Source organism: Rhincodon typus, chromosome 11 (assembly GCF_021869965.1).
Source record: "Rhincodon typus isolate 14 chromosome 11, sRhiTyp1.1, whole genome shotgun sequence".
Lineage (NCBI taxonomy): Eukaryota > Metazoa > Chordata > Chondrichthyes > Orectolobiformes > Rhincodontidae > Rhincodon > Rhincodon typus.
This window is the reverse complement of record NC_063342.1, coordinates 18,775,743-18,802,552: the sequence shown is the minus strand read 5'-3', so window position 1 is coordinate 18,802,552 and position 26,810 is coordinate 18,775,743. Positions and strand designations below refer to the sequence as shown.

The window sequence follows — 26,810 nt, the reverse complement described above, 5'->3', positions numbered from 1 at the left end:
GGCTGACGTTTCGGGCCTAGACCCTTCATCAGAAAAGCTGATGAAGGGTCTAGGCCCGAAACGTCAGCCTTCCTGCTCCTGTGATGCTGCTTGGCCTGCTGTGTTCATCCAGCTCTTACACCTTGTTATCTCAGATTTTCCAGCATCTGCAGTTCCTACTATCTCTGCTGAATACAGTTGGGTAAACATTGTTTCTAAGATTAAATGTTTAGTTAGAAAGTGCCAGATTAATTTTTACACAAGTAATAGTTTTGAGGAAGTTGCAATCCAACCCTTACTGTTGCAGAGTTGCCAGATTGTAGACTGTTCCTACCAAGCCCACTCCCAAAAAGAGACAGAAGTATTTTATTACTGAATTATGTTAGTAAATGGGTTTTTTAGTGGGTGGTGTATGTTCTTGGTACCATGTTGCTATAATAGAGTGGGGAATTGACAGGGACACACCACGTGGTAGCCTTGACATCTTATGTTGACCTTTGCAGACATGGGAAGCTGAATAGCCATCTCCACTTCAGTTGTTATTCTATGCATCTCTCATTGAGTGGGTTTGCACCAGGACGAGTCTAGTCTGACCAAACAATAACAAAGAGTATGAATGTTTGGCCAAAGTTCAGGGGTCAATCTTTATCTGTGATGACCCATTACTTGGGTACTTACAGTAATTTTATCTTCCAAGGTAATGGTTTCTGACTGAATGACAGATTGTGAGGTTTGAGGGTGAACACCCACAACATTTCTTCTTTCTATTTGCTTCATGTAGCAGTGGAAAGGGGAAGTGAAAAAGTAAAAATACAGCACAATCTGCTTGAATTGTAGAGGCTTTAACGGTAAACTTACAAGGTAAATTCAGACCCTGACTCATCCTTTGCAGCAACAAAGAATCATAAAATGATACCGTGCAGAAATAGACCATTCAGCCCAGCCTACCTGTGCTGGTCTTTTTGTGGAGCTACCCAAGATTGCTTTGTTATCCATGCAGAAGAACTTCACCTCACGGATGATGTTGGGAACATGTGTATCAGTGATGACCAGTATCTTGTATCCAGGTAATAGTCAGCTTCAAGATCAAGTTTCAGATCTGCAGTTGCCTTGTCACATTGCCCCTGTGAAGAGATCCAGGCCAGAAATTACAGGCTGTATCCACACAATTTCCCCACCAGTGTTTGCTGTGAACACCACACCTCACTGCCATTCAGGCAGTGAGACCTCACCGCTACAGATAGACACATTTCCGGTTCCCTATTTAAGACTTTTGTTGGACAGCCCCTCTGCTGGTAATCTCTTTAAAAATTATTTATCCATGGAATATTGGTGACACAGGCTGGGCCAGTATTCATTTCCCATCCCTAATTGCTCTTGAGAAGGTGGTAGTGAGCAATTCCTAACCACAGTATGGGATACGTACACCCATATTGTGGTTAGGAAGGGAGATCCAGGATTTTAATCCAACAACAGAGAAGGCAGGGGCAGTAGATTTCCAAGTCAGGATGGAGTGTAGTTTGGAGAGGAACTTGAGGCTGGTGGTGTTCTCGTTGCATCTACTGCCGTTGTCTTTCTAGATGATAGAGGTCGCAGGTTTGGAAATTGCTGCTGGATTGTTGTAGGGCATGTGATGGACTGTACACGCTGCAGATACCGTCTGTCAGTTGTTGGGGGATGGAATGTTGAAAGAGATGGGTGGGTAGGTGTCTACTCTGCCTTTTGATCATGGCTGATGTGTTTCTCAACTCCATTCTCCTGTCTTCTCCCTGTAACCCTTGATGCCCTTACTAACCAAGAACCTATCTATCTCTGTCTTAAATACACTCAATGATGTTGCCACAGAAGGCTGTGAGGCCATGTGTTCTACAGATTCATCACCCTCTGGCTGAAGAAATTCCTCCTTATCTCAGTTCTAAAGGGTCATCCCTTCACTCTGAGGCTGTGCTGTTGGATTCTAGTCTCTCCTCGTGGAAACATCTTCTCCATGTCCACTCTATGCAGGCCTCTCAGTATTCTGTAAGCTTCAATCAGACTCCCCTCAGCCTTCTAAACTCCATCAAGTACAGATCCAGAGTCCTCAACCGCTCCTAATAAGACAAGCTGTTCATCCTCCAGATCATTCTTGTAAACATTATTTTTTTTAAAATTACATTCAGACACCATATCAAAGTAAGCTAATCCTTTAATAATCTCTTTGAGTTGCTGACCAAACTGACGACCTCAACTGTGATAATGACAGATTCAGAATCAGAACTCCTACAGTGTGGAAACAGGCTATTTGGCCCAACAGGTCCACACGAACTCTCCAAAGAGCATCCCACCCAGACTCACACCCCTACACTATCCCTGTGACCCTGCATTTCCCATGGCTAATCCACCTAACTCTTACATCCCTGGACACTATGGGCAATTCTGCATGGCCAATTTCCCTAACCTACACATCTTTGAACTGTGAGAGGAAACCGGGCACTCCGAGGAAGCCCACACAGACACAGGGAGAACGTGCAAATTCCACACACACAGTTGCCCGAGGCTAGAATTGAACTCAGGACCCTGCGCTGTGAGGCAGTAGTGCTAACCACTGTGCCACTGTGCAGGTTCTGAAAAGGAGGGGCAGTTTTCAAGGTTATATTCACAAGCAGCTATTGAAATTGCTGGAATGATTACCTTTCGATTCACAAACGTCAGCAAGCAGTTTATCGATTTTTAAAAGACTTGACAGTTCTTCAGACCTTGTTTTGATTTGATTTATTACTGTCACCAAGGTACAGGGAAAAATGTTGTCCTATGTGCTTTACAGGCAGGTTGTACTATATAAGTGCATCAGGGTAGCAGAAGAGAGTGCGGGATACAATGTTATAGCTGCTAAGAAGGTGCAGAGATAGATAAACATTAACGTTAAAGAGGTCCATTCAAAAGTCTCATAAAAGTCGGGAAGAAGGTATTCTTGAATCTGTTTGTACATGTATACAAACTTTGACATCTTCTGCTCGTCAGAAGAAGGTGGCAGAGAGTATGACCGGGGTGGGAGGTGTCTTTGATCATGTTGGTTGCTTTCCCAATGCAGTGGGAAGTGCAGGTGAAGTTAATGGATGGGAGGTTGCCCTTTCATGAACATTTGTGATCTCCCAACAAAGTTGTAACTCCAACACTACAAGATAGGGCCCTTCAGTGAAAAAAAGCAGTCATTGCTGATGTTGAGTTTCCCACATGTGGGTGTCATAGCACCCACCAACCCCAAATCTCTCTCCTTACTGGAGAAAAATCTGGGTGAGGACAAGTTAATGTTCAAATTGTTGAATGTAAATTAAGGAGTGAGCAGTTGCTATCTATATCCTTAGTTGAAAGAATGCCACTTGGCTGGAGTACCAGCGATCTGCCAGCACCTGTAGAACATTCCCTTACCTATCTTAGCAATGAAGAGGACAAACTTAGAAAAGAAAATAATCTAGAAAGCTTAAATTTTCAAACACATTGATAGATATTTGACAAAATGTACCTAGCATGGTATGTTACTTGTGTTTTTTTTTCTGTCTCGGGCATTTCGCATTGCATTGTATGGCCAGCCCAGTCCCACTCCACCTGAAATGACAATAACCCCAACCATTACAAAATGGGCAGTGACCAGGAAGAAAACTGTATCCGACACGGGCAACAGTTCAATAGCAACTTCAAACCCAGCACTCACCAGGTAAGGGAACACCAGCCCGGATCCCCTGGAATCCTCGGAGTGGCCTCCTACCAAGTTAGACATAATTCTCATCTAGTACGCAATGCATATATCTCCGTCTGGACTAGCAATTTATTCAGAACATCACAAAGTAAATCCAGGGAGGCAGTGGTAATGTCACTGGGCTGGTGATCCAGAACCCCAGGATTATGTTCTGGGGCGTCGGTTTGAATGCTACCATGGCAGATGGTAGACTTTCAGTTCAATAAAAGTCTGGAACTAAAAGACTGACAATGACCATGAAACCATTGTCAATTCTCATAAAAATCCATGTGATTCTTTGATGTCTTTTAGGGAAAGAAATCTGTCATCCTTGCCTTTTCTGGCCTACATGTGACTCCAGACCCACAGCAATATGGTTGACCCTCTGAAATGGGCCTAGCAAGCCACTTGGATTGAGACACAATTAGGGATGGGTAATAAATGTTTGGCCAGCTGGTGATGCCCACATCCCATGAATTAATTTTTTTTAAAAAATGAAGTACTGCAATAATATATAGTCACATGGAATGTGATGTGGTGATGCCTGAGACTTTGCTCAATAAAGGACAGAACTGGGTACTTTTTAAAAATTATTTATTCATGGGATGAGGGCATCACTGGCTAGGCAGCATCTATTGCCCATCCCTAATTGCCAGAAGGCTGTTAAGAGTCAACCACGTTGCTGTGGGTCTGGAGTCACATATAGGCCAGACAAGGTAAGGATGGCAGTTTCCTTCCCTAAAGGACATTAGTGAACCAAATGGGTTTTTCCTGACAATCGACAATGGATTCATGGTCATCATTAGATTCTTAATTCCAGATATTTATTGAATTCAAATTCCACCATCTGCCATGGCAGGATTCATGCCCAGGTCATTATCTGGGTCTCTGGATTAACAGTCCAGTGATTATACCACTAGACCATTGCCAGCCTCCTAGATATATTATTTTCAAGAAGAATGGTGTTGAAAGAAAGGAGGTTTGGTTGTACTGATTAAGGAGAACATTGTCTCTGTCTAGCACTGCAATGTCCCATAGAGATAAAGGACAGAATCTATTTGGTTAGAGCTAAGAAACAATAGAAGCACCTTTACACTGTACTATGGGGTGTATTGTACAGGTCACCAATGAGGGAAAGACACTGTGGAACAATTTTATAGGAAAGTATTGGAGATGAATAACTATAGAGTAGTGATATGGGGGATTTTACTGTCCAACTTTGTTAATAACTAATAGTCTGAAGGGCAGAGTGTGAGAAGGGTTTCTGAAATATATTCCATGAGTTTTCTTCCATCCCCAAAACAGAAGTAAGCATTGCTAGGTCCGAAGGTGTCTAATGAGTATTTATGGAAATCTAAAGGCGTAAAATTTGTATGGCTCAGAGCTTCATCTGTATGTATTAGATTGCTATGCAAACTGTTACTTTGTCTGATGCTGGTGTCCATCTGTTGGTGAGAACCTTCTCTTACATGAGATGTTACCTTCTTCAGAAATGGCTTGAATCTTGTCACCTACAAAAATTTGTAGCGAAGGTGCTGTTTAGATGTTGGCAAATGTGGTTCCTATTTCACAAATGGCACAGTCCCAAACCCAACAATGATGTTGGAAGTGTTGGTTGAAGGAAGTTGCTGGCCTGAACATCTTGCTTGAACAATGCTGTAAGGTCTGTGGTATTCACTTTCCACAGCTTATTTACCAATTCACTGCATTGTCAGACTAAGACCTCTTGAGATAGTGTCCCTCTTCCTGGACCAGAAGGCCTGGATTCAAGTCCCACCCACTCCAGAAGAGCACAATAACATCTCTGAACAGGTTGATGAGAAAAATAGGTTAATAAAATAAAATTAGGTTCTTACCACCTGAAATGGGACTGGAATCTCTAATTTTCTGACTCGAGTGATAATGTTATCAACTGAGCTGTGCTAACTGTGGCAAAAGCATCACAAACAAATAACTGGTCTTCGGATTAAATTATTCTTGTTTCATGTTTGCAGCCACATGAATACAAAATCCAAAAATCAGAATTTGAAAGGATTAAAGGTGGGTGATGCTGTCGAGATTCTATCTAACCGTGCTGTGGCCACAACAGTAATCTCAAATGGACAAGGAGAAATTGAAATGTCCATACAGTCTGGTGTAGGACAATCACATGTGGAAGACTATGACACAACTATCCTTCAAGAAATGCACAAGGAAAGACTTGAGAGGGCTGTTGAATTGTCAAGGGTGAAGTCTGAACTTGTGGATTGTTCTACAGATTCTGCCCATGATGGTGAAAACGTACTTAGTGGACATTCTCCACAATCACTTGTTGCACAGCACATTGTGCTGCCGTTTTCTCTAAAAACAGTAAAAGGCGATATGGCTGGTTTTGTGAATGGAGACCCTTGCACCAGCACCCTGCTCCGACAGCCACTCTCAAATCCTGCTTCTAAGTACAAAGACCTTCACTCCACACCAGATAACAGTCAACTGAAGATCCTGAAAACCTTGTTAAAACTAACAATTAAAGAAAGGGACTGTTATAAAACACAAAATGACAATTTATTGAGAAGAATACACAGTTTGGAGAATCAGCTTATTGAACTTACACAGAAGACTATCAAGAAGAATCTTTGTCACAAGTGAACTCAGTCCGACTTCGAACAATTAGCAACAACACAACCACTTCTAGCGAAATCTGTTAGCAAATAAAAACCAAAAGAGCTGTGGATGCTGTAAATCAGGAACAAAAACAAAGTTGCTGGAAAAGCTCACCAGGTCTGGCAGCATCTGTGAAGAAAAAATCAGAGTTAATGTTTTGTTATTTGTATTCCTCAGTTCTGAGGAAGGGTCTGTGGGATCTGAGGAAGGGTCACCGGACCTGAAACATTAACTCTGATTTTTTTCTTCACAGATGCTGCCAGACCTGCTGAGCTTTTCCAGCAACTTTGAAATCTGTTAGCAGATAGGTTTTGAAATGTTTGTTTATTTTTATGTTGCCTGCTGAGTTTTCATGCTTGTTCCTAATTTTGGTTCTTTTCAAGTATTTATTTGTCAAAATGGAAGTAGTATTTAATTAATTTACATTTGAAAGGAAAAGGGTCAACCTCCTGTTTGGGTGAGATGCGAATAGAGGGAGCGGACTGCCACTGTTCAGAATTTTTCAGAGTTTGAGAGAAATATATTTCAAATTATAGGGGAGATGATGAAGAGTAGAAATCTGTAAAGAGAGCACTGCTTTGGTGAGCTGGTGCAAAATGTGGCTGGTTGGCATAATAAAGGGAAAATCCTTCACGCAAATACTTAAGGTTCAGAACAAATTCCTCCTGCTTCCCCCAAATCATTGCTTTACCCAAGAGTGATTGGATTTGATTTATTACTGTCACATGTACCGAAATATGGTGAAAAATGTTGTCTTATGTGCTTTACAAGCAGATCGTACTATACAAGTGCATCAGGGTAACAGGACAGAGTGCAGTGTACAATGTTACAACTGATGAGAAGGTGCAGACCGAGATCAACATTAACATTAAAGGGGTCCATTCAAAAGTCTGATAATAACAGGGAAGACACTGTTCTTGAATCTGTTTGTACGTGTATACAAACTTTTGTATCTTCTGCCCGACGGAAGAGTTTGGAAGAGAGTATAACTGGGGTGGGAGGGATCTTTGTTTATGTTGTTTACTTTCCTGATGCAGTGGGAAGTGTAGATTAAGTCAATGGATGGGAGGCTGATGTGCAGGCAGTTTTAACTCCAAATGGAAGAAATTTGAGCTCTGTTCTTAAAGTGCTTTAAGATAGCCCTGACTCTAGCATTTGTGGACCAAAACGTGGCTAATGCCCCAGTACCCCAATTTAAAGGGAAAGAGAGATTTTCTTCTCATTGCTGTTTGTAATATTAGGTAACTGCAATAATTCAAATGTAATTTATTGGCGAGTGCCGATTTGAAAGACGTCTTATTGATATTGTGTTGAAAGAAAACCTGCTTCATTTTGTTATGCTGGATAAACTATTTTTGATGTTTGAACTCAGGTTTGATACAGCAAAAAAAAATGTTGGATGCTGTAAATCTGAAATAAAAACAGAAACTTCTAACAATACTCCGTTCAGGCAGCATTTGTGGAGAGAGAAAGAAAATTAATGTTTCAGATCAGAGCTGTTCTGCCACCTTTACGCTTTTGAAATGAGGGACACTATCGTGTACATTTTGTTTGAAATGAACAAATGTGTTTGGAATTATTTCAAAATTATTGATAAAAGCATCATCCAGCTTTTTCATGATTTACAAATAACGTGCAAATGTCATAAAACACAAGTACAGAGGATTGGTACAAAGATGTCAGCGTTGCACCTCTGATACTTGGGTGCTAATTAAGTCTCTGTTGAAGAATGCAAATTTCCCTTAGCTGCGAAGATCCTGTGTGAAATTATTTCGGGTACTTTCAATCTGGATCTTTGATGTGGGTCGCTTGCCAGAACACAAGGACGGTTATTTTGACACGAGCTGACACTTTTAATCAGGAAAGTCATGGACTAGTTGTTGCAGGAAATGTAACATGTCACAATCTGTAGTAGTTCATACCCTTTCATGTTTGAGGTCCAGAACATCTGTTTGACACAAAGTACTGTTCTCTGGGAAGGCTTGCTGTTGTTAAGGCTGGCTCACTGGAATGGATGCACTTCATTTCCCAGCATCAACATCCTTCACTAGCACAACGTTTGCCACATTCCAGAGGGAATTTGACTTCAATAAAGTTAAATGTTTCACTAACTTCCCCGTGTGTTATGTAAATAAACATTTTAACTTATTGGAGCACTTCTTCTTCCAACAGTTTTATTAAAAATGTCTTATCATATCTGACAATGTATTTTTATGGATGGATGGGTAAAATTGTCAAAAGTTTATCAAAATATTTTTACTAATTGAAGTTTCTCACATGTTTAAGTTAATCTTCCAAATGCGCAAGAAATTGAATCTTTGTATGTGTAATAAAAATGTTTTTTAGACTCAGTTTCAGGATTTATTGGGTTGCAGACCTGGAGCAGGTGGGACTTGAACCTGTGCTTCCTGGCTCAGAGCTACAATAGGCTTTTGATTCTCTTGTATGCTGAGTAAAATCAGCTTATCATTAGTGGGGGTAAGAGCCTCAGTGTCCCTAGGATTAATGGACTTCCTCTGCCTATTCACGACCTTGTGACCTTTGATGAACCTGCTTGTGTGCAGTGTGATGCCTTTGCGGTTGAACAGCCTACTACTTGTCACCATCAGGACTGATATGGATGATACACATTTCAAGGAAAGACTGAGAGCTGTGGAACTGTGTAATTTAGCAATATTTAATAATGTAAAGAGAGAAATGGAGGAACACAAGAGTCCTGAGCATGCCCTTGTCAGCAAAGGAGCATGGGGGAAATACTAAATACTACTGTCCTTCCCTGCACTCTGGCAGCACCCAACACATGTCCAACATTTCATACATTTCAGCAGAGTATCTTTCAATAAAGTCTATAATTGATAGAAAGACGTGAGTAAAACAAACTCTAAGAACAGACAATGATATAATCTACCCATACTCTAGGAAGAATTGGCTTAATCCATGTCTTTGATGTAATATGCCGTTACTTTCTTAAATCACAGCTATGTCAGTATTATGGCAGCTAATTAGAATTAAATTAATCAGGACAATAACATGCCAGGAAAAGTGACTGGTTATGTTTAGTTAATGTGTCTATCAATCTGAAAGGAATATGGAGTGTCCTGCACAAACCTGCTGTATGATTGCATTCACACAAGCAGATCCACCAGAGACTTACTCCGTGTACAAACTAGGACAGAGAAAGGACATGTCATTGCACCAACTCTCTTCTCACTCTGTCTTGCCCCAACACTCCACCCATTTCCATGAAGCTTCCTGCTGGAGTGAAACCTTGCTACAGGTCAAGCAGGAAACTATTCAACCGACAGTATGGAGATGAAATGTGTGTACGTGCACACTCAAAGGTTGAACTCCAAATTACTGTCCACATATTCACAGAGACCTATGAGCAAATGGGCCTTAAATTAAATATCTGGAACACAAAGGTCTTCTACCTGCCTGCTCCCATTACAGAACACTGCTCCCTGACTATCAAGATCTAGGGGGAGCCATTGGACAATGTGGATCAATTCCTATACCTGGGGGGGCCCCTCTCAGTGAGGGCAAACATCAGTAAAATTCAACATTGCCTCCAATTCAGCATTTGGCCATCTGAGGAATAGAGTGTATGATGACAAAGACCACAAGCCTGACAGGATGCTCATGGTCTAAAAGATAGCAGAGTTACTAGCTCTCCTGTATTCACTGGAGACATGGACAAAGTACACCAGATATCTCAAGCCCCTTGAGAAATACCACCACAATACTCAGTAAATCAGTAATGTTGGTGGCCTCTCTAGGGCTGACATCCTTACTATTGAGATGCTGGTTGCAGTTAATCATTAGGCAAGCCCCCTCATTAGCATGCCTGACAAAAGATATTCAAAACAAGCTCCCTACTCTGACCTTCAATTTATGTCTGGGTCTGGGTCTGTGGTGGATCTGTGGCAAGGAAGACAGGGGAAATATTTCAAGTCTCCCTCAAAGAATGTAATATCCACATCAACTCGTGGGAATCTCTAGTTAGGACCTCCTCCCCCAAACTGAAGAAGAAGCAACCGCTAAGGTGCCAACCACTCTGTGTGTCTCCAATAGGCAGGGAGGGTCAAGTGCAAACAGCAGAAGGAACATGTGAGATCCCGAGCATGTCACCAAGCTGCCTTCTCAAACAGCACCTGCCACATCAGAGGCAGGGGGTGCAGATCCAGCACTAGACTGTTTAGTCACTTCACACCAGATTGGAAGAAAGTTATTCCCAGGCACTGCCTAAGAAGGGAATGTATTAAATGGAGCAAAGCAAACTCTGTGCATCGCTTTTGTACATGGACAAATATAGGTTCTGGATTATCAGTGGAAATCTTACTCATTATGCACTGTCACTGCAAAATAAATTGGAACGTGGAGTGACGCCAATTACACGCCGGTGGAAACAGAGCAAGGAGTGAAGAGAATAATATTGAGAGAATATTAATGTTAAGAGAATAATATGTTTGAGATGCTTTTCTATCTTAACATACCATCCTGTACCCAGCTGACTTAAAAATTACAGATTTTTTTGCCTCAATGCAAATGAAACTTTGCAAAGAAAGTAATGATGTTATGACAACCTTCACGCCATAGTAATCACATTGGAAGTAGCAAAGTGTAGCCTCAAGGGAGATGTTCTTCAGGCTATTTAATTTCAAGGCAATCAAAATGTTAAAATAATTCCAAAATACATTCGTGAATGAACAATATTAAAAAGAAACACCATTCAATTGGTTCTATCTCATTAATGCAAAATGAACATTGGAAGACAAGGGTAGATTTTGAGAAATAAAGCAGTGGATTAAATTTGACACAGTAATTTAAAAAAGCACAATAAGTTGACTGCATGCGTTCATTCTGTTTTCTTTTGAATTCGAAAAAGACTAATCTTTTGCTATGCCTTGCAATGAAACTATTAAACTGCTGCTTTTGAGATTTCTTTAATACTAGATTTAGTTAAGCTTGGAATTTGTACAGAGGGTATGTCCTTAGTCATCACAGTCTACAGCACAGAAGAAGGTCCTTCAGCCCATCAAGTCTGTGCTGGTCAAAACAACCACCTAACAATTCTATATCCATTTTCCAGCACTTGGCCCATAGCCCTGTAGGCCTTTGCGTCACAAGTGCACATTTAAAAACTTCTTCAATGTTATGATAGTTTCTGTCTCTACCAGCCTTCCAAGTGGTGAGTTCTAGATTTCCACCAAGCTTCAGGTAAAATATTTCTTTCTCATATCACTTCTAGACCTCCTGACCCTGACCTTAAATCTATGTCCCCTCATCATTGATCCCTCCACCTGTTCTTTCCTGTCTATGCCCCTCATAATTTTCTACATCTCAATCATGTTCCTCCTCAGTCTCCTCTGCTCCAAGGAAAACAACAATCTATCCAATCTTTCTTCATAAGTAAAACTCTCCAGCCTATGTAACATCGTAGTAAATTCCTCTGCACCCTCTCCAGTGTAATCACAGCCCTCCTACAATGCAGATTCCAGAACTGGACACAATACTCTAGCTGTGGCCTAACCAACTTTTTATACAGTTCCAGCATAACTTCCCTGCTCCTAAACGCTGTGCCTCGAATAAGAAAGACAAGTGTCCCAAATGCCTTCTTAACCACTTCCTGTCCTGCTCCTTTAAGCGACTGATGGACATGTGCATCAAGGTTCCTCTGATCCTTGGTGTTTCCCGGAGTCCAACTGTTCATCATGTATTCCTTTGCCTTGTTTGCCCTGCCCAAGTGCATCCCCTCACACTTATCCATATTGAATTCCATTTGCCATAGATCAGCCCATCTGACCAGGCTGTCTATATCCTCCTGTAATCTACGGCTATCCACCTCACTATTTACCACCTTAGTAATTTTTGTATCATTCGAAAACTTACTGATCTACCCTCCTATGTTCAAGTCTAAATCATTTGTATAAGTCAAAAACAACAAGAACTTCAGCACTGATTCCTATGGGATCCCACTACATACAGGCTTCCAATCACAACAACACCCCTTGACTATCGCCTTATGCTTCCTGCAATTCTAGGCCAAATTAGCCAAATTTCCTCGGATCCCATGGGCTTTTACCTTCGCTATCAGTCACTGATCCTGATAAGATCTGGGAGCTTATCAAATGTCTTGCTGAAGTCCAAGTAGACAAATGCATTGCCTCCACATCTTCGAAAAATTCAATCGAGCTGGTCAAACATGACCTCCACTTAACACAACCATGTTGACTGTTCTTGATTAATCTGTGCCTCTCTAAGTCCTCTCTCAGATCAGAATTCCTTCCAATAGTTTCCCCACCAGTGAGGTTACACTGACTGATCTGTAGTTTCCTGGCTTATCCCTTGCTCCCTTCTTGAATAATGGTACCACATTGGCAGTCGTCCAGTTCTCTGGCACCTCTGGCCAGACAGGAATTAAAAATTATTGCTAGCGCCCCAGCTATTTCCTCCCTTGCCTCACTCAACGGCCTGGGATACATTTCTTCCAGCCTTGGAGATTTATCTGCTTCCTGATAGTGTACCACAACTATTCTCGATCCTGACAATAAGTGTTAGGCTGAGATATCATTCCATGGGTAGTAGTCATTCTCTGACACATTGCCCTAACTGACCATTCTTCATAAGTACCTAGGTGGAACCTTTCAATAAATTATTAAGCTATAGAGAGGTTTCACATCTGCTTGGCTTCACCTGATGTCCAAACACACATGCTTGCTCATGGGGATCAATGGAAAGTGATCAGGGTAGCAGCTACATTGGGACCAATTGTGTCCACACAAGTGACATCCTGGCCAAAATCAGCTAATTAAGAACTGGCAGGAAACTACAGCAGATCACTTCTGATCTGTGGCTGGAAACTGCACTGGATGGTGCCTTTATTTCCACTGATACACTGGCAATATCAAGACCGTGAATATTTTAATCTTCTTTAAAATGAAGAAGAGAAATGTGGCTCAGTGGTGAAATGGGGTGTGGATTTGAAAGCAAAGTTTAGTACATCTTTTCACGTCTATCCTCAATTGCCATGGAAACTTAAGTTCTGACCTTCCGAAGAAATGATGCCAGTTGTGTTGTCAGAACAAGAAAATCAAAAAATTTAAACACATATTGAAATATAGGGGCTTTGCATTTGGATAGTAAGGCATCTTTGACAGTTAATGTGACATTCAGTGTATATATTTACCAAAAGATCATTATCTCTGCAGAGTCACTTTTGATTGTGCAGTAGATGCAATATATTTGATTTCCAAAAGTCCTTCAAAATGGTTCTGCTTGACTAAGATCAGAACATGTGGAATTAGAGCAATAGGGAAAATGAATAGAGATCTGGCTACAAAACAGAAAATGGAGTATAGGGGTTTAGGGTAGCTACTCAAATGGGTAAAAGGTAGAAAGGGATGTTCCACAGAGATTGTTGCTAGAATCGCTATTACTTACAACTGACATTAACATATTCAAATATTCACGGACACAACCAAATTGGAGGTGTAGCTAATACAAAGAGAGATTGAAACGAAATTCAAGAAACATTAACAGACTGACAGAGTGGGTGAGTAAATAGCAAATTAATTTCAGGTAATTAAGTGTGAGGTGGTGGATTTTGGGAGGAAGAATTGCTTGGACAATAAAGTCTGAATGGGGCAGAGGAGCAAAGAGCAAAAATCCTTAAGATAGTCACATAGGTAATAAGGTCATTATAAATCAAATCAAGCACTTAGTCCTTTTTAACAGGGATCGGATTGAAAAACATTAAGGGATGACGATAGAGATCTTTAAGATAACAAAAGGGTTGGAGGGTAGTCATGGGAAATTATTTTCCACTTGTAGATGAGACCAGAACAGTGGGTCCCAAGTATAAGTAAGTTGTTAATAAGTTCAATATGGAACTCAGGAGGAGCATTATTACCCAAAGGGTGATCAGAGTGTTGAATGGGCTACTACAACGACTAGTTAAGGCAATTGGTATAGATGTGTTTAAGGGAATGCTGGATAATGAAATGAGTGGGAACGAAATAGAGGGATGTAGGGTTAAATGAATTGGGGTGTGAGGGATATTGTGTGCAGCATAAATAGTTATGGACACTATTTGACCTGTTTCTGCACCATACACTTGATGAAACAAGTTGATGAGTGCAGAATTGGATGGAAGCTCCTGCAGTGGACTTAGAATTGGGTAACAAAAACAGAAGTTGCTGGAAAAGCTCAGCAGGTCTGGCACCATCAGTGAAGAATAAATCAGAGTTAATGTTTCGGGTCCGGTGATCCTTCCTCAGAACTGACCGCAGCTGGGAAATTGTGGGTTTTTATGCAGGAAATAGGAAGGGGGATGGGGTAGGGAGTAGACAAGAGGACAAAGGATAGAGCCTGAAGAGAGAGAAGAGCAGTTGGATAGACAAAGGAGGGTGAATAGTTGTTAATGGGGACTGTTAGTGACTAACAATAGGTAGTGTGTAATGGCAGGCTATGTGGTGACAAGGCCTGATGTGTGGGGTAGTGCGCTGGGACATGGGAGAGTTTAGGCCCTAAAATTATTGAACTCAATATTGAGTCCAGAGGGCTGCGGGGTCCCCAAGTGGAAAATGAGGTGTTGTTCTTCCAGCTTGTGCTGAGCTTCACTGGAACACTGCAGCAAACCAGAGACAGAGATGTTGGCCAGGGAACAGGGTGGTGCGTTAAAGTAGCAGGCAACAGGTAGCTCAGGGTCTTTTATGCGAGCAGAGCGTAGATGTTCTGCGAAGCAGTCATCCAGTCTACACTTCATTTCCCCCGTGTAGAGGAGACCACATCGTGAGCAGCGAATGCAGTAGACTAGATTCTGGGAAGTGCAGGTGGTGTTGCTTCACCTGGAAGGTATGTTTGGGCCCTTGGATACTGGGGAGGGAGGAGGTAAATGGGCAGGTGTTGCACCTTCGCCGGTTAGAGGGGAAGGTGCTGTGGTTAATGTGGGCATGTGCAAGGTTTTAAGATTAGGAATAAATACATGGTAGTGTGTATTATAAAAACTAAACAGCTGTAGGTTACAGAACTCATAACAGGGAAATAACTCAGTCAGACCAAAAGAGAAATATATAGCAGCAGTAAGGAAAGTTAACTGGATCTTAAAATATGTAGCCAGAGGGATAGAGCAGGAAATTACATTGAGTGCACAAAGCAAATGTATAGTCACACCTACATCTGTACTACAGAAAGAATAGTTAGATATCATAAACAATCTACTTTTTCTGAGATTTCCAACTCAGATGAAAATCTCTGGATCTTCAACTCTGGAAGGAAGTCTCATATTAGGAACAGAGGAGTTAACAGTAAAGGATGGAGAAGCTACTGTTGTTATTAATTGTCTGTTTATTGTTTTACAACAGATTTCCTTGTACTTAATTGAAACATAGTAAATAGGAGCAGGAGTTGGCCATTCGGCCCATCAAGCCTCCTCTACCATTCAGTCTGATCATGTCTGATCATCCAACTTGGTGTTCTGTCCCTGCTTTTGCTCCATATTCTTTGATCCCTTTTGTCTTAAGATGTATATCTAATTCCTTCTTGAAAACATTCAATGTTTTGGCCTCAACCACTTTCTGTGGCAGAGAATTCCACAGGGTCACTTCTCTCTGGGTGAAGAAATTTCTCCTCATCTCAATCCTGAGTAGCCTTTCTTTAGATTGTGACCTTTGGTGATGGGCTCCCCGATCATTGGGAACATCCTTCCTGTGTTTACCTTCTCTAGTCCTATTAGAATTTTATCAGTTTCTGTAAAATCACCCCCACATTTTTCTAAACTCCAGTGAATATAGTCCTAATCGATCCAGTCTCTCGTTATATGCCAGTCTGCCATCTCAGAAATCAGTCTGGTAAACCTTTGTTGCACTCTCTCTGTAGCCAGACCATCCTTCCTTAGATAAGCAGACCAAAACTGCACACAATACTCCACGTGCAGAGGCACAAAGGCCCAGTACAGTTACAGCAAAACATCTCAAATCTTGTGTACTCAAATCTTCTCACTATCAGGACTAACATACCATTTGCTTTCTTCACTGCCTGCTGCACCTGTTTGCTTACTTTCAGCAATTGGAGGACGAAAACATACAGGTCTTGTTAAACCTCCCCCTTTCCCAATCTATTGCCATTCAGATAATCTACCTTCCTGTTTTTGCTACTGAAGTGGATAGCTTCACGTTTATCCACCTTATACTTCATCTGACATGCATTCACCCACACATTCACTTGTCCCAGGCACACTGAAGCATCTCTGCATCCTCCTCACAGCTCACCCACCCATCCAGCATTTTTGTCACTTGCAAACTTGGAGAAATTACATTTAGTTTCCTCATCTAGATCATATATTGTGAATAGCTGACATCTAAACACTGGACTCTGCGATACACCACTGGCTGCCACTCAGACAAAGGCCCATTTATTCCTACTCTTTGGTTCCTGCCTGCCAACCTGTTCTATATACATGTCAGTACGCTACCCCCATTCCCATGTACTTTAATGTTACATTCTAATCTCTTATGTAGGACATTAAATCACTCCCGGTCTTGTCTGTTTGACCAGAGAATGAACTCCCACCTACATTCTGCCTGATTGCTAACAATGAAAGTTTATCTGTACTGGTGTCTACATCTCCTGTTCTCCTGTCTCTCTCTCTGGGACTCTCTCCCTGGGACTCTGACAGAGTCCATCTGTAACGAGCAAGAATATTGTGATAATGTTGAGTGATTTGGACAACACTGCTGCATGTGACGGATTGGCCACAGATATGTGCCAAGTTGATGATGTTTATGTTTAGAATCACACAGTCAGGGCTGGATTATAACATGCTGAGTCACTAAATTATGACAAGCTTAAGAGCCCCATAGCATTATTTTAAAATGTGTATTGTTCTAACAGAAAGCACACTGAAAATAAAAATATCAAAGTTTTATTGTTGCATATTTAAAGTAAAAAAAAAATACAATGCATTACAAACTACTTTCAAATCAAAACAGTGTTTTTTTTAATTAACATGTATGGAAACCCTTTTATCTCCAGCAACATGACAGTACTTCTAAAGAGCAGTACTTGCTAAACAGAAACAGCGTACAAGTTAAAGCATTTTCTTTTGTGATTTTGGACAGCAACGTCACTGATAAATCACAAAATCACAGAAGTTTTACAGTACATAGGGAGACCATTTGGCCCATCGTGTCTACGCCAGCTCTTCAAATGTGCATTGTGACCTTGTGTCATTTCCCCATAGCCTTGTAGTTTTGAATGCCTCAATGGAATTTGCCTCCACCACATTTCTAGGCAGTGTATTCCAGACTCATTGTGCGAAAAAAGATTTTCTCATATCAGATTTGCTTTGTTTATAAATCATTTTAAATCTCTGACCTCTCATTCTTGATGATCGGGTCCAGTTTATCCTGATCAAGTATATCCCAGTCCCTTCATGATTTTTGAAAACTTCTCCCTAAATGATAAGCAAGTTTATCAATTTCTATGTACATCATGGTTCATGCAGACAGCTTTACTTACAGCATTGTTGTCTGCAGTTCACTCTTGATGTTCTTCAACTGTACAAATGACCTATCTCCTGCACAGTTTGTTAGAATTAGGCTGAAAAAGAGCTGCATTACATTAGGGATAACTGACTGATTACTGGATACAGATTCTGATGGCATAAACGTCCTTTATCTGAATAATTTTCCTTGATATTAGCTTGAAAATGCTTTAGTTATTCAATGAGGTTGACGTAAGATTGTTAGCAGAACACTTTATCAAAAAGCTTTACATTTTCACACAGCTGTTTTCTGACGAAATCTCTGCGCAACATTTTCATATATGATTGCTCTTTTCTTCAAGTTGACTGCAAGGGTGTTCATCATAGGAATAAAGGATTTCAATCAAAATTGTCTCTTGTAGAAAGCCTTTAATTAGCATTAAGTGTATTGTCTTTGATGTCTTTTTCTTCTCAAACTGTTCCTTTTATTCACGCCATGGAGTGGCATGCAGCTGAGGAGATGGCGGTTGGTCGCAATGTTGCTGCTGATAACCACCTCCCAGGCAGTACAAAGGATGACAGTGCACAATCAAGATGACTTTCTCAAAATGCCCCTTTTATCTAAACAAATCCTTCCAGCACAAGTCTTTCACTAGTGCAAAGAAGCAGCTGTACTTTTCAGTATTTAAATACTTTCCAACCAGTCAATTTCACAAAGCAATCAATTCATAAGAGGTATATAAGATGCTAAAGAGGATTGACAAAGCAGATGTACAGTGGCTGTTTCCTTATGTGGGATGAGAGATCATAGTTTTAGGGTAAGAGGTGGCAGATTTAAAGCAGACGAGAAGAATATTACTTCTCTCAATCGGTTGTGGAGCTATGGCATTCACTACCTGAGAGTATGCTGGATGCCAAGACATTACGCTAATTTAAGGAGGAGGTGGAAGGATTTTCATTAGTAATGGGTTGAAGGGTTATGAAGAGTGGGCAGGAAAGTGGAGTGAGATCAGCCATGATTGTAATAAATGATGGAGCAAGCTCAAGGGGCTGAATTGCCCAACCCTGTCATATGTAGGAATAGAAGTGGGCCATTCAGCCCAATGAAATCATGGCTGATCTGATAATCCTCAAGTCCACTTTATTGCATTATTCCCATAACCTTTTAATCCCTGTTTAATAATGTCTATCTCTGCCTTGAGCATAGCTAATGACCCAGCGTCGACATCCCTCTGCGGTGAAGAATTCCACAGATTCACTATCCTCTGCGACATAAAATTCCTCCTCATCTCTGCCCTAACAGAGCAAACTCTCATTCTGAGATTATGCCCTCAGTTTCTAGACTCTCTCATGAGGAAACAACCCTTCTGCATCTACCCTGTCAAATCTCCTAAGAATCTTGTATGTTTCAATAAAGTCATCACGCATTCTTCTAAACCCCCAATGAGTTTGTAAACATGATGGCCAAGCTGGTGGGTTTGGTTGCGAACGTTTCATCATCGTGCTAGGTAACATCATCAGTGTGCCTCCGGTGCAGCATCAGTGTTCTGTCCTGCTTGTTATTTACATGTCTCGGATTGCTGGGGTGTTTGGTACCATTTCCGGTTCTGTTTCTCAGTGGTTTGTACACAGGGTCTAATTCAATTTATTTGTTGATGGAGTTCCAGTCAGAGTACCAGGCCTCCAGGAATTCCCTGGCGTGTATCTTTTTGGCTTCTGTGATTATGGATGTGTTGTCCCAGTCAAACTCATGTCCTTCTTTGTCCGTGTGTAGTGAGACAATGAGTCTGTAACCTAAATAATCACAGGCTCTGGTGCTTTTTGAATCCTGAAGAGGAATCCTATAATTAAAAACAGGAGGACTTTTACAAATGAAGGCAACAATTGCACCCTCAAGACGTTGAAAGACACCAATTATTCCAACAGCTGGAACACGCTAAAAACGAAATTAGCCTCAAACACAGAGTCAAGCCAGTTGCTGAATTGCTCAAATAAATACATACAAAATCGAAAGTTTATATTTTTTCCCCTTGATAAGTTTGATAAATAATCCTCGAGGGAGGGGGATTAAGTCAAGTCTCAGTCAACAAATCAAAAACCAAGCAGCGGTTTGAACCTCCCCTCCTGGTGGTGGCGCCGTAGGGTAACTGTATGGTCTCGACAGCGTCGTGTCTGATCCCTCTTGGCCTTGGAGGAATGCAGGTCTTGTTGGCGGTGGAGGAGTGTAGCGGGTGGTTACCTGGGAAGCGCGCGCGGGAAAGTGACTTGATACAGAAATAGGAACGTTGACCCGGGCCAGGTAAGGGGATGCTTAGAGATGTAGCTGCACAACTGCTCAGTGTGAAACATTCATCTTTACATCAACTTACTGCTTTTTAACATATATATATATTCACTTGCTCAATGGGGATGCAGCAAACAGCTCCAGTTTTGCCTCCCTTGTCATTCAATTCACCGGTTGCTGCAACATATTCAGGGCTTTGCTTCTTATAGCTCTCTTTGTTAAATGTAATCATTGTCCTCCCATCAGTTATTTGTTAAGCCTTTCCAATAAGGTCTGTCCGAAACTTTTTTCAAAGTTTTTAAAAAGTTTGTATACCTTATTCTGGAGTTCGATTGACACAAAACTGCATTCCAGATTGTTTTTGCAGATAGATTTTATGGGATTGTTACAAAGTTTGCCTTGTATCAAACCTTTTTTCTTCTTCCCAGTTGCCTAGAATATGTTGATAAGGAGGCCAATGTTGCTAACGTACCGTTAACTTCTTGTTTGTGTCAGTCGATATTTTTCTTAGCTCACTTTTTTTTCCACTTGGTAGGCCTTATCATTGCAAATTTGTGAAAATATCAAGATGCCGTTGGGAATTTTGATCAGGAAATTAGATGACAGGATGCATTTTAATTGAGGAGCTGGACATTGAATATTGACAGCCCTATGAAGGTTGAGCAAAATGTGATTAGGAGTATTATATTTTGGAGACACAAAGTAGGTCAGTTAGTATCTGTAGAAATAAAATCCGTGTTACTATTTTGGCTGTAGCAACTTCATATGTATTTACTGAGATGGTGATTATTTTTAGGGAGCTGGGCATTCAAAGAGAACTGTTGGAAGGCTTGAATTAAGGATTCAATAAAGCACTTCAGATAAGGTGTTGGGAATTATTCAGTTATTGAACTGGAATAAAGGACATGTGTGGTCTTTGGTAGTGTCTGTACCTCTTAGCCAGGAAGCCCAAGCCCAAGTTCAAGTTCCATTTGCTGCAGGGGTCTTTTATAACATGACTGAACTCATTGGTTAGAAATTACCTAGACCTGGAATAGAACTGATTTAATGTTTGCACTCCTGCTAGAAGGCTGCCAATACCATCAAAAGACCTCTTCCCACCCTGGTTATAATCTCTTCCAACCTCTTCTGTCAGACAGAAGATACATGTACCAACAGGTTCAAGAACAGCTTCCCCACAAGGGAGTGGGAAGGGGAGATGAAATGGCTGACAACAGGAAGCTGGGGTTGATTGGAGCATACAGAGTGCACATGCTCCGTGAATCTGTCACCGAGTCTACGCTTGGTCTCTTCGATATAGAGGGGACCACATCAGGAGCAACGGATGCGGTAGACCAGATTAGAAGACATACAGGTGAATCCCTGTCAGATTTGGAATGATTGTTTGGGCCTCGGATGGAAGTGAGAGGGAGGTGTAGGGGCAGGTGTAGCGTTTTGTGCGGTTGCAGGGAAAGGTGCAGGGGATGGTGTGGTTAGTGGGGAGCGTGGAGCAGACGATGGAGTTGCGGTGAGAGCAGTGCCTACAGAAAGCAGATAGGGGTGGGGACGGAAATACCTCTTTGGTGGTGGGGTAGGATTGCAGATGGTGAAAGTGGCGGAGGAAGATGTGTTGAGTTCGTTGCAGCATCTCGGTGTAAACTTTGCAGTGAATGGAGGGCTAAGTAGAAAGAGGTTTATTCTCCGGTTACCAATGCACCTGAGAGTGCTTGATGCTGAGTTTGTGCAAATTCTTTCTTTCTGAATGTTGGTGCTATTCAATGACGAAGGCATGAGAAAAGCATTCTGGAAAGTTGTTGTCACTGCTGAAATCTCTCTGTGGGAATCTGAAAGCCCCTGAGAAGCCAACTGGGAGTCACAAAGCAGCTCAAGTTTTCTGTTGTAATATGTAATAATTGCTGAATGGTAACTTTGCTCTCCCCTCCCACACTCCCTCAGCTTGAGCAGCATGAAGTTTGTCACGTGTGAAATAGCATGGCACAACAAAGAACCTGTATACAGTGTTGACTTTCAGCATGGACCAGATGGAAGAACTGATCGATTGGCCTCCGCAGGGGTAGACAGTGCAGTTCGGGTAAGGACTTGGATTGCTGCTGATTTGAATATTTTTGCCGGAGAACAAGTTGGAATTTGGGATGCTGGGCTGTAATTAAAGAGGTTTTGGACAGATGGCACTCGTTGTTTAAATGCACATCAACCCAAGAAAGAATAAGAAATCTTGTTCCCCTCTCCCTCAAAATGCTGTTTTTGTAAACAGTTTGCTCTGCAGCATCACAATGGAATTTACTTTGCTTTTGTTGATTCAGTTTGTGCACATCGCTGATAAGGTCAACATTTATTGAACACTCTTAATTGTTTCAATAAATGTTGACCTTACCAGCGATGTGCATAAACTGAATCAATAAAAGCAAGGTGGACCCACAATCCTGTTGGGGAAGGAATTCCAGGATTTTGACCCAGCAACAGTGGAGGAACGGCAATATATTTACAAGTCAGGATGGTGAGTGGATTGGAGGAAAACTTGCAGGTTCCCATGTATCTGCTGCCCTTGTCCTTCTGGGTGGCAGGGGATTGCAGGTTTGGAAGGTGCTATTAAAGAAGCCTATTTGGCCCTTTGAGCCTGCTCTGCCATTCATCACGATCATGGCTGATTGTCCAACTCAGTAGCCTAATCCTGCTTTCTCACCATAACCTTTGATCCCATTCGCCCCAAGTGCTATATCTAGTCACTTCTTGAATACATTCAATGTTTTGGCATCAACTACTTCTTGTGTTAATGAATTCCACAGTCTCACCACTCTTTGGGTGAAGAAATGTCTCCTCATCTCCGTCCTAAATGGTCTACCCCAAATCCTCAGACTATGGTTATGGACACACCTGCCATCGGGAACATCCTCCCTGCATCTACCCTGTACAGTCCTGTTAGAATTTTATAAGTCTCTGTGAGACCCCCCCCACTCATTCGCCTGAACTCCAGCAAAAACAATCCCAGCCTAGTCAATCTCTCCTCATACATCAGACCCGCCATCCCCAGAATCAGCCTGGTAAACCTTCGCTGCACTTCCTCGAGAGCAAGAGCATCCTTCCTCAGAAAACGAGACCAAAACTGCACACAGTATTCCAGGTGTGGTCTCACCAAGGCCCTGTATAACTGCAACAACACATCCCTGCTCCTGTACTCAACCTCTCGCATTGAAGGCCAACATACCATTTGCTTTCTTTACCGCCTGCTGTACCTGCATGCTTACCTTCAGCAACTGGTGCACAAGGACACCCAGGTCCCGCTGCACACTCCCCTCTCCCAATTTACGGCTATTCAGATAGTAATCTGCTTTCTTGTTTTTGCTTCTGAAGTGAATAACCTCACATTTAACCAGACAATGCTGCATCTGTCATTGATTTGCCAACTTACCCAACCTGTCCAGATCATGCTGGAAGATCTGTGCATCCTCATCACAGTTCACCCAACTTGGTATCATCTGCAGACTTGGAGATGTTACATTTTGTTTCCTCATCCAAATCATTAATATATATTGTGAGCAGCTGGGGTCCCAGCACCGATCCCTGTGGCAGCCCGTTAGTTACTGCCTGAATATTGGTAATTCAGCAATGGTAATGGGATTGAATGTCAAGAAAAGATGGTTAGATTCTCTCTGGTTAGAGATAGACATTACCTGTCATTTGTCTCTTGTGATTGTTACTTGCCACTTATCAGCCCAAGCTTGGCCTGACCATATTCTCATATCATATGATGAATTGAATAGTTTGATGTGTGGCTGTCAGGAACTTCAGGCAGAGACTAACATGGTTCCTCCAAATGTGTTTCATCATTGGCTTGTGCTGTGATCTGCTGGGCTCCCCTATCTTTGAGGATGGTGATAGTTGTGGAACCATCTCCTCGGCTAAGTTGTGTGTGTATACCACCACTCGTGACCGGATGTCATAGGACATTACAGCTCTGATCTGCTCTGGTTGTGAGATTGCTTGGCTCTGTCTATCCCATACTGCTCCCACTTCAGTTGTACTTGTAGCACCTGTATTCAGCGTCACCAGTTTGGCAAATCATTCTTAGGTATGCTTAGTGCTGCTTTTGGGATGCCCATCTGCAGTCTTCACTCAGATTCAGTGAGTTTGACTATATCGGGCTGTAGTTTGTCCAGTCTGTGAGACAGCTCTGTCACTTCTGGCACAGGACTCCCATATGTTTGTACAGAGGACTTTGCTGGGTCAACTGGTTAGGGTTTGTCTGAATGCTAAGCCTAAGTCAGTGCTGAGTGATCCTCAAAGTTTCATCTTATAGTTGTCAAATTTTGATAGAACCAAGTGGCTTGCTAGGTATTTAAAGGTAAGTTAGAGATTAGCCTCATTTTTAGTACATTTGAATTCAGGGCATTAATGAGCAAGTTGTTTCTAAATGGACTTAATTTTTATTCCAGTTCTATTTACTAAAAAGAGTTAATTGGGTGTTTAAACCTGAATTTCTGCATTATGAATACAGTCCTCTGTGTTACTAGCCCGGCAACAAGTGCTATGCTGCCATACCTTGCTGATGCTAGCAACTTGAAACATTAATACTGACGTAGCTTTATCTGAATTGTGTTTCATTGTGTTGAAGACTGCTTTGATTATTTACATGATGATGCAGTAAGCTTCCTGTTATGCAGAGGTATTGTTCTGCTATAAACGTGGTAACAAGATGGGCTACAAATCTGTGAACAGGAACCATCCCTGTCATCTCTGCGTCAATCGTTGTAGTCCACCCAGAGAAAGCTGGCAGGTAGAAGCCATCGCAAACTTTGTTAAAGCCTACAGTGCCATTACCTCATTTATTCATTTAAAACAAAATTCACCATGTCTGTTTTCTCTCTTCTCAGTTTGGGGATGGTGCCTTATTGTCTGAACCCCCTTTGCTCATGGCAAAGGGATCCTTGTTTATTTGTGAACTTTGGTGCTTATAAGGTCATTGTGAGATCTCCAGTCAGACTGTGGTCTTGTTCACAAGTAGACACTCAAAAGGCTTGACAGTTTCCCTCACTCTGACTGTGACACAGCAGCACAATATAACACTCAGACAATTTAACGTAGCTCTCAGGATTTAACCCAGTGTGCTCTTGGTTCTAGGGGGGAGCCGTGATGCTCATTGTAAACACTGGCTGTGATTGGGCATCTTCACCTGCTTCATCGCCATTGCTTTCTTGCAGATATGGAAGGTAGATGAAGGCCAGGATGGAAAAGCAGTGGTGGATATTTTATCCAATCTAATCCGTCATACGAAAGCTGTGAATGTTGTACGATTCTCCCCGAATGGTGAGGTTCTCGCGTCAGGAGGAGATGGTAAGTGAAACTTTTGCATAATTATGGTTGAGGGAGATCATTGGCTTTGTAAATGCAAAATGGAACTCTTGGTTATTACCTCAAATAATTACACTGAAAGGTTTCATCTTTTAAATGAAAGTACACTTTTATTGTACAAGAATTAAGCAAAGCAAATACTATTAGCTTAACACTATTTTTCAAACACTTATTCTGAAAACTCCAAAATTTCATCAGATTACTTCCTGCTATGTTTCCAATTCCGACCAAACTGTTTCTCCTGTACAGGATCTGAGGGTCAGTTCGCTTGAAACCAAATCAAGGCATGCCACAGATCTCAGGAATTCACTGTGATTCTTTTCACTTTCCTGCCATTCTTTGGAGTGTGAGAGTCCTCGGAATCCTTCTGCTAGCATTCGGCCAGGCAATCCTTTAACTCTGTTTAAGCACCTCATAAATGTGTATCCCCACCTTAAGAATGCGTCTCAAAGCCTTCTTGATTAGTGGTCTAACGGTCCTTTCTCTGGCCTGTTTTTACATAGCTCTTCCAAGCTGACTCCTGGCATCTTTCTGTCTTATTGCCTGTATCTGTTCAAAAAAAGGACCCAATAAGCTTAAAACACAGAGTACTAAAAAGGATAATACTGATCTCCCAAGCAATGTGGCATACTTGGATGTTCGCCATAGAAATGTCAATTGTTCATCTTTTACCTTTAAAATAACCTTTAGATTATAGAGTTCTCATAAATAATTTTTTTCATTTACTCTTGAGATGTGGGTGTTGCTGGCTGTTCCTAGTTGCCCTTGAGAAGGTAGTGGTCAATTGCTGCCTTGAAATGCTACAGTCCGTGTCCCATAGGTAGATCCACAATGCTTTTAGGGAGAGAATCATAGGATTTTGACCAAATCTATATGTCATCGATAGTCACAGGTGAGGTGCTGGAAGACTGGAGGTTGGCTAACGTGTTGCCACTATTTAAGAACGGTGGTAAGGAAAAGCCAGGGAACTATAGATCAGCGAGTCTGACATTGGTGGTAGGCAAGTTGTCAGAGGGAATCCTGAGGGGCAGGATTTACATGTATTTGGAAAGTCAACATGGCTTTGTGCGTGGGAAATCATGTCTCACTAACTTGATTGAATTTTTTGAAGAAGTAACAAAGAGGATTGATGAGGGCAGAGTGGTGGACGTGATCTATATGGACTTCAGTAAAACTCATGGTAAACTGGTTAGCAAGGTTAGCTCATGTGGAATACTGGGAGAACCAGCCATTTGGTTACAGAGACAACAAGGTGCAGGGCTGGATGAACACAGCAGGCCAAGCAGCATCATAGGAGCAGAGAGGCTGACGTTTCGGGCCTAGACCCTTCATCAGAAAAGGGGGAGGGGAAGGGGGTT

General features: G+C 41.7%; 2 protein-coding genes across 2 annotated transcripts in view; both read left to right on the top strand.

Annotated features, from left to right (window-relative positions):
• LOC125484442 overlaps positions 1-6,469 on the top strand; it is a 21,256-nt gene extending 14,787 nt beyond the window's left edge. Inside the window, exons 4-5 of the mRNA XM_048603224.1 lie at positions 3,549-3,673; positions 5,689-6,469. Coding sequence (XP_048459181.1) covers positions 3,549-3,673; positions 5,689-6,322 — 759 coding nt within the window. The 3' untranslated portion in view covers positions 6,323-6,469. The remainder of the gene's footprint in view (positions 1-3,548; positions 3,674-5,688) is intronic.
• Positions 6,470-19,956: 13,487 nt separating this feature from the next.
• The window catches only part of chaf1b (chromatin assembly factor 1, subunit B), a 53,550-nt gene continuing 46,696 nt past the window's right edge, over positions 19,957-26,810 (top strand). Inside the window, exons 1-3 of the mRNA XM_048603042.1 lie at positions 19,957-20,118; positions 22,039-22,174; positions 25,302-25,434. Coding sequence (XP_048458999.1) covers positions 22,049-22,174; positions 25,302-25,434 — 259 coding nt within the window. The 5' untranslated portion in view covers positions 19,957-20,118; positions 22,039-22,048. The remainder of the gene's footprint in view (positions 20,119-22,038; positions 22,175-25,301; positions 25,435-26,810) is intronic.